The sequence below is a fragment of the Portunus trituberculatus genome, chromosome 39 (assembly GCF_017591435.1).
Source record: "Portunus trituberculatus isolate SZX2019 chromosome 39, ASM1759143v1, whole genome shotgun sequence".
NCBI classification, from domain to species: Eukaryota; Metazoa; Arthropoda; class Malacostraca; order Decapoda; family Portunidae; genus Portunus; species Portunus trituberculatus.
Window position 1 is genome coordinate 5,258,449 of NC_059293.1, and position 15,209 is coordinate 5,273,657.

The 15,209-nt window shown below is 39.3% G+C and overlaps 2 protein-coding genes across 2 annotated transcripts in view; one reads left to right on the top strand and one right to left on the bottom strand.

The window, feature by feature from the left end:
* The window catches only part of LOC123515634 (telomerase reverse transcriptase-like), a 254,291-nt gene that overhangs the window by 33,682 nt on the left and 205,400 nt on the right, over positions 1-15,209 (bottom strand). The window lies entirely within an intron of this gene.
* LOC123515636 (von Willebrand factor A domain-containing protein DDB_G0292188-like) overlaps positions 1-15,209 on the top strand; it is a 53,052-nt gene that overhangs the window by 9,087 nt on the left and 28,756 nt on the right. Inside the window, exon 2 of the mRNA XM_045274448.1 lies at positions 2,919-3,981. Coding sequence (XP_045130383.1) covers positions 3,658-3,981 — 324 coding nt within the window. The 5' untranslated portion in view covers positions 2,919-3,657. The remainder of the gene's footprint in view (positions 1-2,918; positions 3,982-15,209) is intronic.

Sequence of the window (15,209 nt, forward strand, 5' to 3'; positions counted from 1 at the left end):
ACAGGCTGAGTTAAACCAAGGTTTAGAAGGTTTAGGTTGAGAAAAAGAATGAGGGATATACGCCTCCATGCCAGACACTATCACCTCTGTTATGCGTTCAGCACAAAGAGATGGGTCTCTGACACGGAAGCAGTAATCATTCCAGGGAAAATCAACATAATACCTCCTCAGGTCCCCCCAACTGGCAGAGGCAAAACGCCAGAGGCACCTTCGTTTTGGTGGATCCTGTGGAGGGATTGGAGAAATAGGACAAGATACAGAAATGAGATTGTGATCGGAGGAGCCCAACGGAGATGAAAGGGTGACAGCATAAGCATAAGGATTAGAGGTGAGGAAGAGATAAAGAATGTTGGGGGTGTCTCCAAGACGGTGAGAAATACGAGTAGGGTGTTGCACCAATTGCTCTAGGTCATGTAGGATAGCAAAGTTGAAGGCTAGTTCACCAGGATGGTCGGTGAAGGGAGAGGAAAGCCAAAGCTGGTGGTGAACATTGAAATTTCCAAGAATGGAAATCTCAGCAGAAGGGTAGAGGGACAGAATGTGCTCCACTTTGAAAGTTAAGTAGTTGAAGAATTTACTGTAGTCAGAAGAGTTAGCGGAGAGAAAAAACAGTACAGGTGAATTTAGTTTGAGAGTGACTGTTAAGTCGAAGCCAGATGGTGGAAAACTCGGAAGACTCAAGAGCGTGGGCACGAGAGCAAGTTGAGTCGTTGCGTACCATAGACGCAACATCTAGCTTTGGAATGAAAACGAGAATAAAGAAAGTAGGAGAGAACAGAGAACGGGCTACTGTCAGTTGCCTCAGACAGCTGAGTTTCGGTGAGGAAAAGAAAATGAGGTTTAGTAGAGAAGAGGTGGTGTTCTACAGAACTAGCAAATTAGAGCTTCGTATACATAAGTAAGAGGCATATAAAATGCTTTGACGAAAATCCAGTATCATCAAATATTAAAAGGAATTAATCAAGAGAAAAATTAAGATTCCACGCTTACGATATGTATATCACAATAACAAATACCGGCAGACCTGTGTAACAGTGTTGCTGTGAAAACGTTATAATCTTTATTCAACGTTCACCATAGTCCTTAGTAAGACAAATGGTGCAACAACTGTGTTCCAAATACAATACGAATGAACATCTAAAAAAAAATGGTTATTCGTGTATAAGATAAAATATTTTTGACTCCATTCACGCGGCAACACTCATTACTGTCCAAGGCGCGGCCTGCCCAAGATGTAGCAGACTTAGTCTAATACACACGAGACACAGTGGGGGACAAGGTCACGTGTCACGGTGGTAGATACCTATCCAAACACACACACACACACACACACACACACACACACACACACACACACACACACACACACACACACACACACACACAGTGCGAATTTAAGGATGGAAATTGAATATAGGCATAAGGAAGGATTGTCACGGAGAGAGAGAGAGAGAGAGAGAGAGAGAGAGAGAGAGAGAGCGATAAATGAGAGAGAGGGTCAGGTCACACACTTGGCCATTCAAATTCTGGGTGACACGTGGCAGCAGTGGAAGGCCTGCTATTCCCTAAGCAGACACGCCAAAAAACCGCGTTTATATTTGGAAGACTATAGTACTACTACTACTACTACTACTACTACTTCTACTACTACTATTACTACATTTTAGAGTCACTGATATATTTGTTATTTATTGTAACTGACTCACCAACGTTAGTCACTCACGGACTCTCTTAGCACTGTCTCCCCAGGGTGTTTAGATATACACATGTATACTTGTCACTATATTGGCTTAAAGTGTAGTTATTACACTGCACCTAGACAGTCTTGAAGCACACGCGAATCTAGTTCCGTGCAGTCACAGAGAAACCGACGTAACTCCAAAACGATTCTGTCCGTCTCTGTGTGCACAGGCACATCTCTGTCAGACAGCTTGCTATCTCTTTCTATCACACTTGTTACATGTATTAGAATATTACATAATAATTAATAAAAAACAGTGGTTCCCAAACATTTTCGGTCTGCCGCCCCCTTAATTTTGAGTCCTACTCACATTATACTGGAGTCCCCTACCCACACAAACACAAAGAAGTGAATACAATGATGAGTATCCTCAGACTAACACACCTGCACTAGCTAGCTGTGAGCTACAGTAGGATTGAGTGCCCGTTCTCACCACTACCTCTCAATTAAGTCTGTACCTGATCGCTTTATGTCCAATACAGAGGAGAGAAGTTAGATAATCATGAATTTAACGGTACAGTAATCACATTGATGTAGTTTTAAGATTGTTTGGTTGCTGATGTATGAACATTGATGATAATAGCACGCCTTTAGATTTATTAATATCAAAATTTGAAATTCTCAACACTAAAATATTTTTGGATTGGTTGTGATATCTTACTCGTGGTCCCCTCCGAGCCCTTTTTCCTTAACGCCCCCCCTGGATCCTTCCAACGTATATAGGGGGGGGGCGATACCGCCCACTTTGGGAAACCTGCTTTAAAAGAATAAAGTATATTGGTACAAAATACATGCACATGTCACCGTACTTTCATTATAGTGATACAATAATAAGATGTAATAATAAAGTGTATTTCAAGCAACTACAGTTCCCACACTGAGCCGTGAGAACAGATGCTGAACTCATCATGGTCCCCTGATGCAGGTGCATGAGAAGGGAAAAATATAAGAATTTATAGGGACATCCGGCCGACATCAGCTCAGTTCTCACGGCTATTTTGTGAGGAAGCAAGAAAATTATAATAGACAATTCATACCCTAGCATACTGTTGCTGCTACTGCTACTGCTGCTGCTGCTACTACTACTACTACTACTACTACTACTACTACTACTACTACTACTACTACTACTACCACTGCTGCTGCTGCTACTGTTGATAACTATCCTTCTTTGCAGGCATCGTAAGACACAAAAAGAGGAGGAAGTGGGGTTTATGACGACACTGACACTGACAAGTCACTGACTGTAAAGTGTGTCTGTGCAGAGAAGACAATACGTGTGGTGGCGCCTAACCTTGATTACTGAAGGGATACAAGAGAGAAAAAAAATCGGGAAAGAAGCAGCAAAGGGAGGAGGAGGAGAAAGAAGACGAAAAAGAGTTAGGGATTAAAGAGGAAGAGGACGATCAGGAAGAGATGTTGTAATAAGATGAGGAGTAAGACATAAATTTAAAGGATAATGAAGAGATGTAAAAAGGAATAAAGAATATAAAGAAGAGTACGAAAGACTAAGGAAGAATATCAAAAGATATTGTCAAATAAAGAAAAAAGAAAATTAAACATAAAGGAGATACAGGCAAGAGTAGTGACGTATAAAACATAATAAATAGATAACAAGAAGTAATGACTTGTGAGATGAAGTAAGGAAATACAAGGACGAATAATGAGAAATACTGAAGAAAGCGGAAATATGATGAAAGAGGAGCCGCAGATAATGTCAATGACATCTTACTGCCACTCATTGCCTTCCTCCTCTCCTTCACACATCTTCCAACCTAACATATCCTTCCTTTAGCTAACCAAGCCACTATCCAGGAGAGAGAGAGAGAGAGAGAGAGAGAGAGAGAGAGAGAGAGAGAGAGAGAGATACAGTGCTCACCTCCACATTAATCCTGGAACAAAGAACAACACCTTCAATGACCTCATTCCAGCACATCAAAGCCAAACCCATCACAACCACTACCACCACCACTATCACCACCACTACCACAGCCACCAACCACGACTGTAACAATAATAATGATCAAAACCACAGTCCCAGTCACAACTCCCACCACAGTCAGAGCCGCACAGAGTCACCAGTAGGACCTTCAAGCCAGCTCTCCTTGTCGCAGCGGCAGTCCTCTTCCCCTACCACCACGTCGCCTTCCCCAGCACCACCCTCGCTCTCCTCTCCGCCACCGCCGCCCCTCCAGAGGGACATTGCCACCCTTAACATTCCAAGGAATGTGCTGCTCCAGGTGAGAGAGAGAGAGAGAGAGAGAGAGAGAGAGAGAGAGAGAGAGAGAGAGAGAGAGAGAGGTTTTTCTCGTCCATATAACTACTTATGCCTGATTTATTTTTTATTCATGTAAATCAAGGTAGTTTCTCTGTTAAGGGCGGCAGAGAGGGGTGGGGTTTGTGTGTGGTGTGGGTGGGGTGTGGGTTGGGGAATGGGTAGGGTCAGCAGGGATGGTTACAGTTTAGTTGTTGGGTGATAAGAGCATGGTGAAAGCGAAATGTGTGCAGTATGTATATAATCGGGGTTATGTGGTCCGCTCCTCAATCTTCTCCCATTCCCCGTTCCCTCCATCCTCAACTTTCACACACACACACACACACACACACACACACACACACACACACACACACACACACACACACACACAGAGAACCATCAAGAATACATACTACACAATAGATAACGGAACCAGGAATCGGTTAAAGCAGTTAAGTCAGAAAATTGTGGAGGCGATCAAAGAGGAGAGTCTCATTTACAGGGAGCAGGGTATCCGTCACGCGTCACTATGGAGGAGAAGGAAAAGGAGGATGAGAAGGATGAGGAAGAGGAGGGAAAAAAGAAAGAGGAAAACTTTCTTTGATATCAGTGAAGATTCCGTGCCACATGCAAATTTGAAAAGAGAGAAGGTTGAGGAAGAAAGGGTGAAGGACAAGGCGGGTACATAGTTTATTGTCTCTGTAACAGGGTGGTCTCTCGCTCAGCCGTTGGAGGAGCGTTAGCCTACCCATATTGACCACGCTGTTGTTGTTGTTGTTGTTGTTGTTGTTGTTGTTGTTGTTGTTGTTGTTGTTGTTGTTGTTGTTGTTGTTGTTGTTGTTGTTGTTGTTGTTGTTGTTGTTGTTGTTGTTGTTGTTGTTGTTGTTGTTGTTGTTGTTGTTGTTGTTGTTGTTGTTGTTGTTGTTGTTGTTGTTGTTGTTGTTGTTGTTGTTGTTGTTGTTGTTGTTGTTGTTGTTGTTGTTGTTGTTGTTGTTGTTGTTGTTGTTGTTGTTGTTGTTGTTGTTGTTGTTGTTGTTGTTGTTGTTAGCGGTAGCGGTGTCTATTCACGATGAAGGTGTTTTGTGTTTAACATTTTTTTTGTTTCCCGCTAAATTTAAGATGGATAAAATTTATAAATACACCACTATTACTGCTTGCTAAAGGGGTGAAATAAGGAATGTACAACAACAACGACAACAACAAACTAACAATAGCAACAACAAAAACAACAAGTAATATCAAGCAATAATAATATGATACAATATAAAAGTAATCTATCCACACACACTCAAGTCTTCAGAGAGAGAGAGAGAGAGAGAGAGAGAGAGAGAGAGAGAGAGAGAGAGAGAGGCAGTGGGTGTGAGGGTCAAAAATCGAGCGAATCGTTGTGGAATAAAAGATAATGTTGATATGCATTCAGGGACGTCACTCGCGGAGGGAACACACGCAAGGGTCACCGGAGAGAGAGAGAGAGAGAGAGAGAGAGAGAGAGAGAGAGAGAGAGAGAGACAGCAATCCAACCAAGCAGTCAATCAGTCAGCCACACTAACACACACACACACACACACACACACACACACAGTCACAAAGTTAAGAAAACAAATAAGAAAGAAAAAAAACGGGACACGAAAAATAAGAAGGAAAGGTCAATGATATTTTTCTCAACGTCAGGTATCGTAAACAATCAGGAGGAAGCAGAAAAAAAAAAAAAACAGGCCAGGAGGCACAGGTGAACAAGGTCAGGTCAAACACGCCATGAGTCACGGGACCGATGAGGATGCTATCAAACCACGAAACGAGGCTGACGTTGAAAGAAATGCAATGCTGGAAACAAAGAAAGACTCGCACGAAGGAGTTCTCGTGCTTCTTCCCCCATTCCTTCCTCCTAGACCTGCAGGTGGCGTAACACACTCGCTTAGGACAGACACGAGAACGCTTTATATATATATATATATATATATATATATATATATATATATATATATATATATATATATATATATATATATATATATATATATACACTTACTGTACGTGTATGTGTGTGTTTCACTGTTTGATCTGCTGCAGTCTCTGACGAGACAGCCAGACGTTACCCTACGGAACGAGCTCAGAGCTCATTATTTCCGATCTTCGGATAGGCCTGAGACCAGGCACACACCACACACCGGGACAACAAGATCACAACTCCTCGATTTACATCCCGTACCTACTCACTGCTAGGTGAACAGGGGCTACACGTGAAAGGAGACACACCCAAATATCTCCACCCGGCCGGGGAATCGAACCCCGGTCCTCTGGTTTGTGAAGCCAGCGCTCTAACCACTGAGCTACCGGTGTGTGTGTGTGTGTGTGTGTGTGTGTGTGTGTGTGTGTGTGTGTGTGTGTGAGTGAAAATGGATTAGACAACTGAAAACAAGGACAGCTGAGCGCAACCTAATTTAGCGTAAATCATCGAAGAATATTCCACAACGGCGGAAGACGAGCAGAAACAGGACACACACAAACACGCACACACACGCACTCTCTCTCTCTCTCTCTCTCAAAGTCGCTTCTGAACCTGTGCTATTGGTCACACTTGATAAAAATTCACATGCTGCATATCTCTCACGGCGATTGACACGATTAATTAAACGCTACAGAGGTATATTTTCTGAAGCATGAACGGAGACATTCGTAGCTCTTCCTCTTACTTCGCTCCCTCAGGACCACATATTACCAGCCTTAGTGAGATGGATAGCCCCGTGAGCCCCATTCGTTTGTTTATCTCTGAGAAGTGCATGCTTCCTGCAGCCTGCCCCTGTTAAAGCTGCTAGTGGTTTCGCATAGACGTCTACAAACTTTGGGCTTGTCGTGTTATGTGATGGAGAAATTTTATGGAAGGCGCTTGGTCTTTTTTTTTTTTTTTCAGTTCCAGAGGTTATATAAATTTTGTCAGTTATGAGAAGTGCCAAAACTTAGAGGCATTGGTAAGCTTGACGCAATGTTCCCGGAACCCACCGCAAGGTGGCATTACACGACGAAAGCTTTGATGGAACACAACAGAATAGTTTAGTACAGATTTGCCTGGTAGTGATGCGGGACGTCTAATTAACTATGATGCAGTCACTCTGTCGAGATTGTACCGCATGGAATACCTTGCAATGGCCTCAAAATTGAAGGAAACAATGAAAAATATACGGACCAGCATTGTTTTCGGCAAAAAAGTGGCATTTAATGGAAAAGGCATAAGAGCCGTGACGTCACAAGTGATCTTGATCTTGATCTTGAAGTTACAGGACAAAACATGTGGATATTTGAGTTATTTTTGACGTATTTGTACATCATGAATAATGTTTGGTGATGAATGGGCGAAGTATTAGTGACATGGGCATCTAAAATAGTGAAAGAAATGTTAAATAATGTATATGCAAATAGTGCGATGATAAATGTGGATATGGCACGTAGCCCCCGTGTTTATCGCCGTTTGTGCTAACGGTTTGAGTCTGGTGTGACGTAGCGAGGTATCAGAGACTTTTCAGAGTACGATACAACAAGAGGTGGTGAGTTGCTGGGGACGAGGGAGTGTATGAGTGTCAGGAAGGGAGACCTGTTTATCGGGGTGGCGCAGAAACGGATCACCTTAATAGTATCGCAGCCACACCTGCGCCACTCATGCATCTAGACGAGAGTAAGGCTGGAAAGTGGAAACCGGATCGGGGAAACTCCACTACACTACACCGGGGAAGAGACTGAAAAAGAAAAAAAAAAAGAATAGTTGGCGTTAATTCTTGTTATGTTGCGCTTTTGAGTTTTGTTTTATTGTTATTATTGTTATTATTATTATTATTATTATTATTATTATTATTGTTATTATTATTATGTAAAAGATTGGAATGCAAAGCATTCCAATCTTTTACATTGGTAAAACTGCCGCTTCCCCCTGGACAATACACGTGTGGCCCCGTCTCCATATCCACACACATCCAACTTTCCTTTAAAACTATGCACACTCCTCGCTGACACCACCTCTTCACTCAAACTATTCCACACCTCCACACATCTCTGTGGGAAACTATATTTCTTCACATCCTTCAAACATATTCCCTTGGCTATCTTTTTACTATGCGATCTCGTAGTTCGATTTAAATTTTCTTAAATCGAGTATGATACCCAGGCCCTGTAAAATTACAACTAGGTGAATACAACTAGGTGAATACACACACACACACACACACACACACACACACACACACACACACAGCATTTACAGAGCTATACATATTGTTTGGAGATTTCAATAGTAATTTATTAAACCGAAATGATAATGTCGATGAATTTATAGATTTAATGTTCTCTTTCTCATTGTTCCCTATTATTGTAAGGCTAACCAGACTTACCAACACATCGGCATCTTTAATTGATCGTATCCGGACCACCCAGTTAGATAAGAATATTGGCAATTATATTATCGACACGGATATAACCGACCACTTTCCTATACTTCTCAATTTACAATAGATAATATTAGACAAACGCCCAGAATCATTAGGAAAAGATTTGTAAATTCCTAAACTCTTCGTGAAATTACTAACGAACTTGCTCTAGAAAACTGGAATCATGTAATTAATTCAACGTGTCCCAAAGTCATTTAATATTTTTATACCACTTATCTTAAATTATTTGAGAAACATTCTCCCATTAAAGATGCAAAACAGAATTCAAAGAAAAATAGCAGTCCCCACATCACACCAGCTCTAAAGGTTAGCATAAAAGAAGAAAGCAGACTTACTAGGGAATAGCGCCTTACCTATCAAGAGAAATAAAAAAAAAAAAATTCTGGAATAATTTAACATTTACATATATCACGAGCTGCAAAAAACCTATATTACAAACAACAATTATGAAAAGATAAAATGTTATCGGTTAATGTCATATCTTGAGCATAACAACCTCTATTTAAACAACAACCCGGTTTTAGGAGTCAACATTCAATTGAAACGATTATTTTACAATTCGTAAGCAATGTTTATAAATGCTTGGAGGAGAAACATTTTGTTATTGGCATTTTTATTGATTTATCTAAGGCAGGGGTTCTCAAAACTTTTTCTCGTTAAGTACCCCCTGAGGTATAAGACCATCTTCCCGAACCCCCAATAATCTGACAATGAACAGAATGGCAATTTATTGACTAACTCATTAAAGTACAATAATTCTGCAAAGGATATTATAAAATTATTCAAATTTTAATGACTTTATTCAGAAGAAACATCAGTATTGCAAATATTTTACAATGATGCTACACATGCAGGAGTGAAACAATATTTTCTTAAGTATCAATTAATAATGAACTTCAGTGTGAGGGATGTGCCTGTTTGTTACAAGCAAGTTCCTCAATTCGAGGAGCAGTATTAAATAGGCACAATCAAAGGTCATGCTCGACATTAAGTCGTGATCGATGTTTAGTTTTCATATTCAACAGCGTTGAAAATCCTTGCTCGCACAGGTAAGTGCTAGGGAACATATCACACACACACACACACACACACACGCTAAACAATGTGCTTGGAGTGAGAACCGTCACTAGTACAAAAGGGCAACCAGAGCGAGTGAACGAGTGTACAGAGTGAACGTAGCCTGGTGGAGTGTGCATAATAGCGATCGGAGGTGTTGGAACCTCCGCACTCCAAACGACAGCGCAGAAACCACACAAAGGCCAGCCATAAACAGCCGCCAACGCATCCCACCACACACACAAAGCTACCAGGCCTGACCGCCAGTGCACACCACCACACATCCACACGCTCCCAGGAAGAGTGAAATGAAATGGATAGACCCGTAAGAAATAAGTTACCAAATTCAAAATATGCCGATGAGGCCCAGGGAGCAAAACCAAAAGTAACCATTCAAAATATGACTCCATCTTCAACAGGGGCAACAATGCAAGGTAGATTGGTAATGCTAGAAAAGAAATTTGAGGAGTTGGTGAAGGAATTAAAAGTTCAGAGGAGTGAGGAGGAGCAGGATAGAGAATTCCGCAAGGCTTTGAAGGAAAGAGTCAAGAGACTGGAGGAAAATGAAAAACGATTGGTGGATGAGAATGCACACTTGAGAGTGGAGGTTGAAAAATATAAGAGACGGTTGGAGGAGAAAATGGAGAAAGTCGTAAAGGAGAAAGATGACTTTAAGGAAATGATCAGTGAGCAAAGTGAAAGGTTTAAAAGGGAGTGGGAACTGAAGAAAACACAATGGACTGAGTCGAGGGAAGCTGAGATGGTTGGATTACAAGAAATAAAGATCAGTTGAATGAAGACAAAAAAGAAAGGTCTAAGGAACTGGTTAATGTTATGAAGAATAAGGAAACATTGATAAGAGATATAGCAGAAAAGAAGAGTGTGTTAATATTTGGGATGAAAGAACAAAATATAACATATAAGCCTAAGAGAATTAAAGAAGAATTAAAAACGGTAAGAGATCTGTTTAAAAATCATTTTTTTTTTTTTTAAAGGGGGGTGAAGAGAGGAGGTAGCTAGCTGAAGAGAAAGTGGGTGGGAAGAGAAGGGGTGAAGGAAAGTAAGAGAGAGATAGATGGTGGGCTTGACCACCTTGCTAATTTTAGCATTACTTTACTTTTATTGGTAGTTTTTTTTTTTTTTTATTATTTATTTGATGCACGCTCAACGCTGTAAATTTTACTAGAATTAAACTTTAAATCTTGTCATATTCTGCCCTGCCAAGGAGACTGGTTTTTTTTTTTTTTATGAACATTTTCATTTACAGGTGAAATTTGGTTATAATTGCTTGCGGTGTTGCCATATTTACTATATTGCTACATTTAGGGAACCACGTATGGCTTTTGTCCTATTAAGCGTAAGTTCTTCGTATTTTCAAGTTCGCTAGTTCTTATGGTTTCCCATGTTTTCAGTGCTTTATTATAATTTGATATGTTTAATGGAGTGATATTGTATTTAAGATGTAATTGTTCCGTGTTCAGTTGCTCAACTTCGTTACAGTGCATAAATCTTACAGCTTTATTTAGTATGGTTTGCATATTTCTTTTTTGGTTTTGAGGCCATGCATATTGGTATGGATGGGTATTCCATGACCGGTATTAGTAATGTTTTAACAAGAGTCGTTTTCATTTTTGGTGTTAGGTTGCTAAATCGTCTTAGTTGTGAAAGTATCCCTTTTCCCTTATTTATAGTTTTGCTGATGTGCCCATTGTATCCCGTTGATGCTATGTTTAGTCCAAGTAGCTTCCCATTCTTACAAGTGTCGATTTCTTTACCATTAACCATGATCTTTTGCATTTTGTATTGGGCTATTGGTAATATTTTGAATTTTTCTTCACTGGTTTTTATTTTCCATTTTCTTTCAAAGTTGTTTATTCTTTCTACTAACCCTGATAAAATATTCTCAAACAAGCATCACTACTTGAACTACATCAGTGAACAAGGTGATATAACAACTTCTGATCACCTACCTGTAATTTTCAAACTTTCTACCATACCCTTTATTACTGAAAAAACAAAAATACATAATATAAATAAAGCTGACTGGGACTTATTTCATCATAAATTGAACACAAAGATAAAGATTTCTAGCCTTGATGGTAGCAATGTTGAACAACTAGAAGAAGCAACTAAAGACTGGATAAAAAATGTTAAAAGTGCCATGGACATTGCAATACCTAAATCTTTTTATCAACACATATATCAATTAAAAATCACACCACAGATTAAAGACCTAGAAACACAATTTAATAACTTAAACGTATTCGCTACACACTTTGGATGGACACCAGTAACATACAGGGAGTACTTAAGAATAAAAGCAGTATTAAAGGAAAAATGCAAAGAAGCATATAATGAAAATTGGGAAGACAAAATAAATAATATTTCAATAAATTGTAAAAACAGTAAACAGTTCTGGAACAAAATTAAAATACTAAAAGGGAAAAAGTTAACTTACACAAATTACATGAAAGACACCAAGGGAAGAAAGTATTACTCAGATAAAGAGAAGTGCAACTTAATGGAGAACACATGGAAAGATGTTTTTAGGATCTCTGAGGAAGAAGATAACAGCTTTGACAAGCAACACGCTGATCTAGTCAACGAATACATAAATGAAAACCATAACAGAGTTGAGACATTTCCCACCGTAGACTTAAACAGACTCAACACTGAAGATTATCATACAAGAGAAATTACTTTAGAAGAACTAAAAACATACATACGAAGATCTAAAAAGAAAGCTCCCGGCTTCACTAAAATAAATATTCAAATATTACAAAACTGCATAAATAAAACCCTGGAACAACTTAAAATATTTTTAATGCTTGCTTATCTACGGGATACTTTCCAGAAATCTTTAAAGAAGCAATCATAAAATTTATACCTAAAAATGATAAAAGTCCATTAAACCCTATAAATTACCGTCCAATATCATTACTTGAAGTGCCAGGAAAAAATTTTGAAAGACTTATACAAGCAAGACTCAACACCTTTTAACAGAGAAGAATATCATAAAAGAACGTCAACACGGTTTCAGAACATACAAAAGCACTCACACTGCTATTACAACAACATGTGAAACCATTGCCAATGCTTTAGCCGACAAAAAACAAGTTTATTTGGTCTTGCGAGATGTGGCTAAAGCATTTGATAAAGTCTGGCACAACGGGCTTAAATATAAAATATTAAAACTAGAACTTCCAAGCATTTTAGAAAAAATTTTATGCAACTTTTTTAGAAAATAGAAAAGCTAAAATCAACATAGGGAACGACCACAGTAACACCATAACATTATTAAGTGGAGTGCCCCAGGGTAGTGTTTTATCACCAACCCTTTATACGCTATTCACAAATGACCTCCCTCCACCTGAACATGGTTGTATAGACATTATGTATGCTGACGATGTCACACAAGTCATAACAATACCCAGCAAATCTAAACTCATGATGAAATATAAAGTAGAAAGGGGAAATCGAAAGAATAAACAACTTTGAAAGAAAATGGAAAATAAAAACCAGTGAAGAAAAATTCAAAATATTACCAATAGCCCAATACAAAATGCAAAAGATCATGGTTAATGGTAAAGAAATCGACACTTGTAAGAATGGGAAGCTACTTGGACTAAACATAGCATCAACGGGATACAATGGGCACATCAGCAAAACTATAAATAAGGGAAAAGGGATACTTTCACAACTAAGACGATTTAGCAACCTAACACCAAAAATGAAAACGACTCTTGTTAAAACATTACTAATACCGGTCATGGAATACCCATCCATACCAATATGCATGGCCTCAAAAACCCAAAAAAGAAATATGCAAACCATACTAAATAAAGCTGTAAGATTTATACACTGTAACGAAGTTGAGCAACTGAACACGGAACAATTACATCTTAAATACAATATCACTCCATTAAACATATCAAATTATAATAAAGCACTGAAAACATGGGAAACCATAAGAACTAGCGAACTTGAAAAATACGAAGAACTTACGCTTAATAGGGACAAAAGCCATACGTGGTTCCCTAAATGTAGCAATATAGTAAATATGGCAACACCGCAAGCAATTATAACCAAATTTCACCTGTAAATGAAAATGTTCATAAAAAAAAAAAAAACAGTCTCCTTGGCAGGGCAGAATATGACAAGATTTAAAGTTTAATTCTAGTAAAATTTACAGCGTTGAGCGTGCATCAAATAAATAATAAAAAAAAAAAAAAACTACCAATAAAAGTAAAGTAATGCTAAAATTAGCAAGGTGGTCAAGCCCACCATCTATCTCTCTTACTTTCCTTCACCCCTTCTCTTCCCACCCACTTTCTCTTCAGCTAGCTACCTCCTCTCTTCACCCCCCTTTAAAAAAAAAAAATGATTTTTAAACAGATCTCTTACTGTTTTAATTCTTCTTTAATTCTCTTAGGCTTATATGTTATATTTTGTTCTTTCATCCCAAATATTAACACACTCTTCTTTTCTGCTATATCTCTTATCAATGTTTCCTTATTCTTCATAACATTAACCAGTTCCTTAGACCTTTCTTTTTTGTCTTCATTCAACTGATCTTTATTTCTTGTAATCCAACCATCTCAGCTTCCCTCGACTCAGTCCATTGTGTTTTCTTCAGTTCCCACTCCCTTTTAAACATTTCACTTTGCTCACTGATCATTTCCTTAAAGTCATCTTTCTCCTTTACGACTTTCTCCATTTTCTCCTCCAACCGTCTCTTATATTTTTCAACCTCCACTCTCAAGTGTGTGCATTCTCATCCACCAATCGTTTTTCATTATCCTCCAGTCTCTTGACTCTTTCCTTCAAAGCCTTGCGGAATTCTCTATCCTGCTCCTCCTCACTCCTCTGAACTTTTAATTCCTTCACCAACTCCTCAAATTTCTTTTCTAGCATTACCAATCTACCTTGCATTGTTGCCCCTGTTGAAGATGGAGTCATATTTTGAATGGTTACTTTTGGTTTTGCTCCCTGGGCCTCATCGGCATATTTTGAATTTGGTAACTTATTTCTTACGGGTCTATCCATTTCATTTCACTCTTCCTGGGAGCGTGTGATGTGTGGTGGTGTGCACTGGCGGTCAGGCCTGGTAGCTTTGTGTGTGTGGTGGGATGCGTTGGCGGCTGTTTATGGCTGGCCTTTGTGTGGTTTCTGCGCTGTCGTTTGGAGTGCGGAGGTTCCAACACCTCCGATCGCTATTATGCACACTCCACCAGGCTACGTTCACTCTGTACACTCGTTCACTCGCTCTGGTTGCCCTTTTGTACTAGTGACGGTTCTCACTCCAAGCACATTGTTTAGCGTGTGTGTGTGTGTGTGTGTGTGTGATATGTTCCCTAGCACTTACCTGTGCGAGCAAGGATTTTCAACGCTGTTGAATATGAAAACTAAACATCGATCACGACTTAATGTCGAGCATGACCTTTGATTGTGCCTATTTAATACTGCTCCTCGAATTGAGGAACTTGCTTGTAACAAACAGGCACATCCCTCACACTGAAGTTCATTATTAATTGATGAGGGTGCTAACCACTACACTACGCGGTGTGTGTGTGTGTGTGTGTGTGTGTGTGTAAAGTCAAGTAAAGTAAAGTAAATTTATTGCCATTATTTACATTACAAACCTATGAAGTCATAACAAACATATAGCTTGGCACAGTCTGTTGAGTCGTAACTCCTAAAACAGATAAATTTTAAGAAT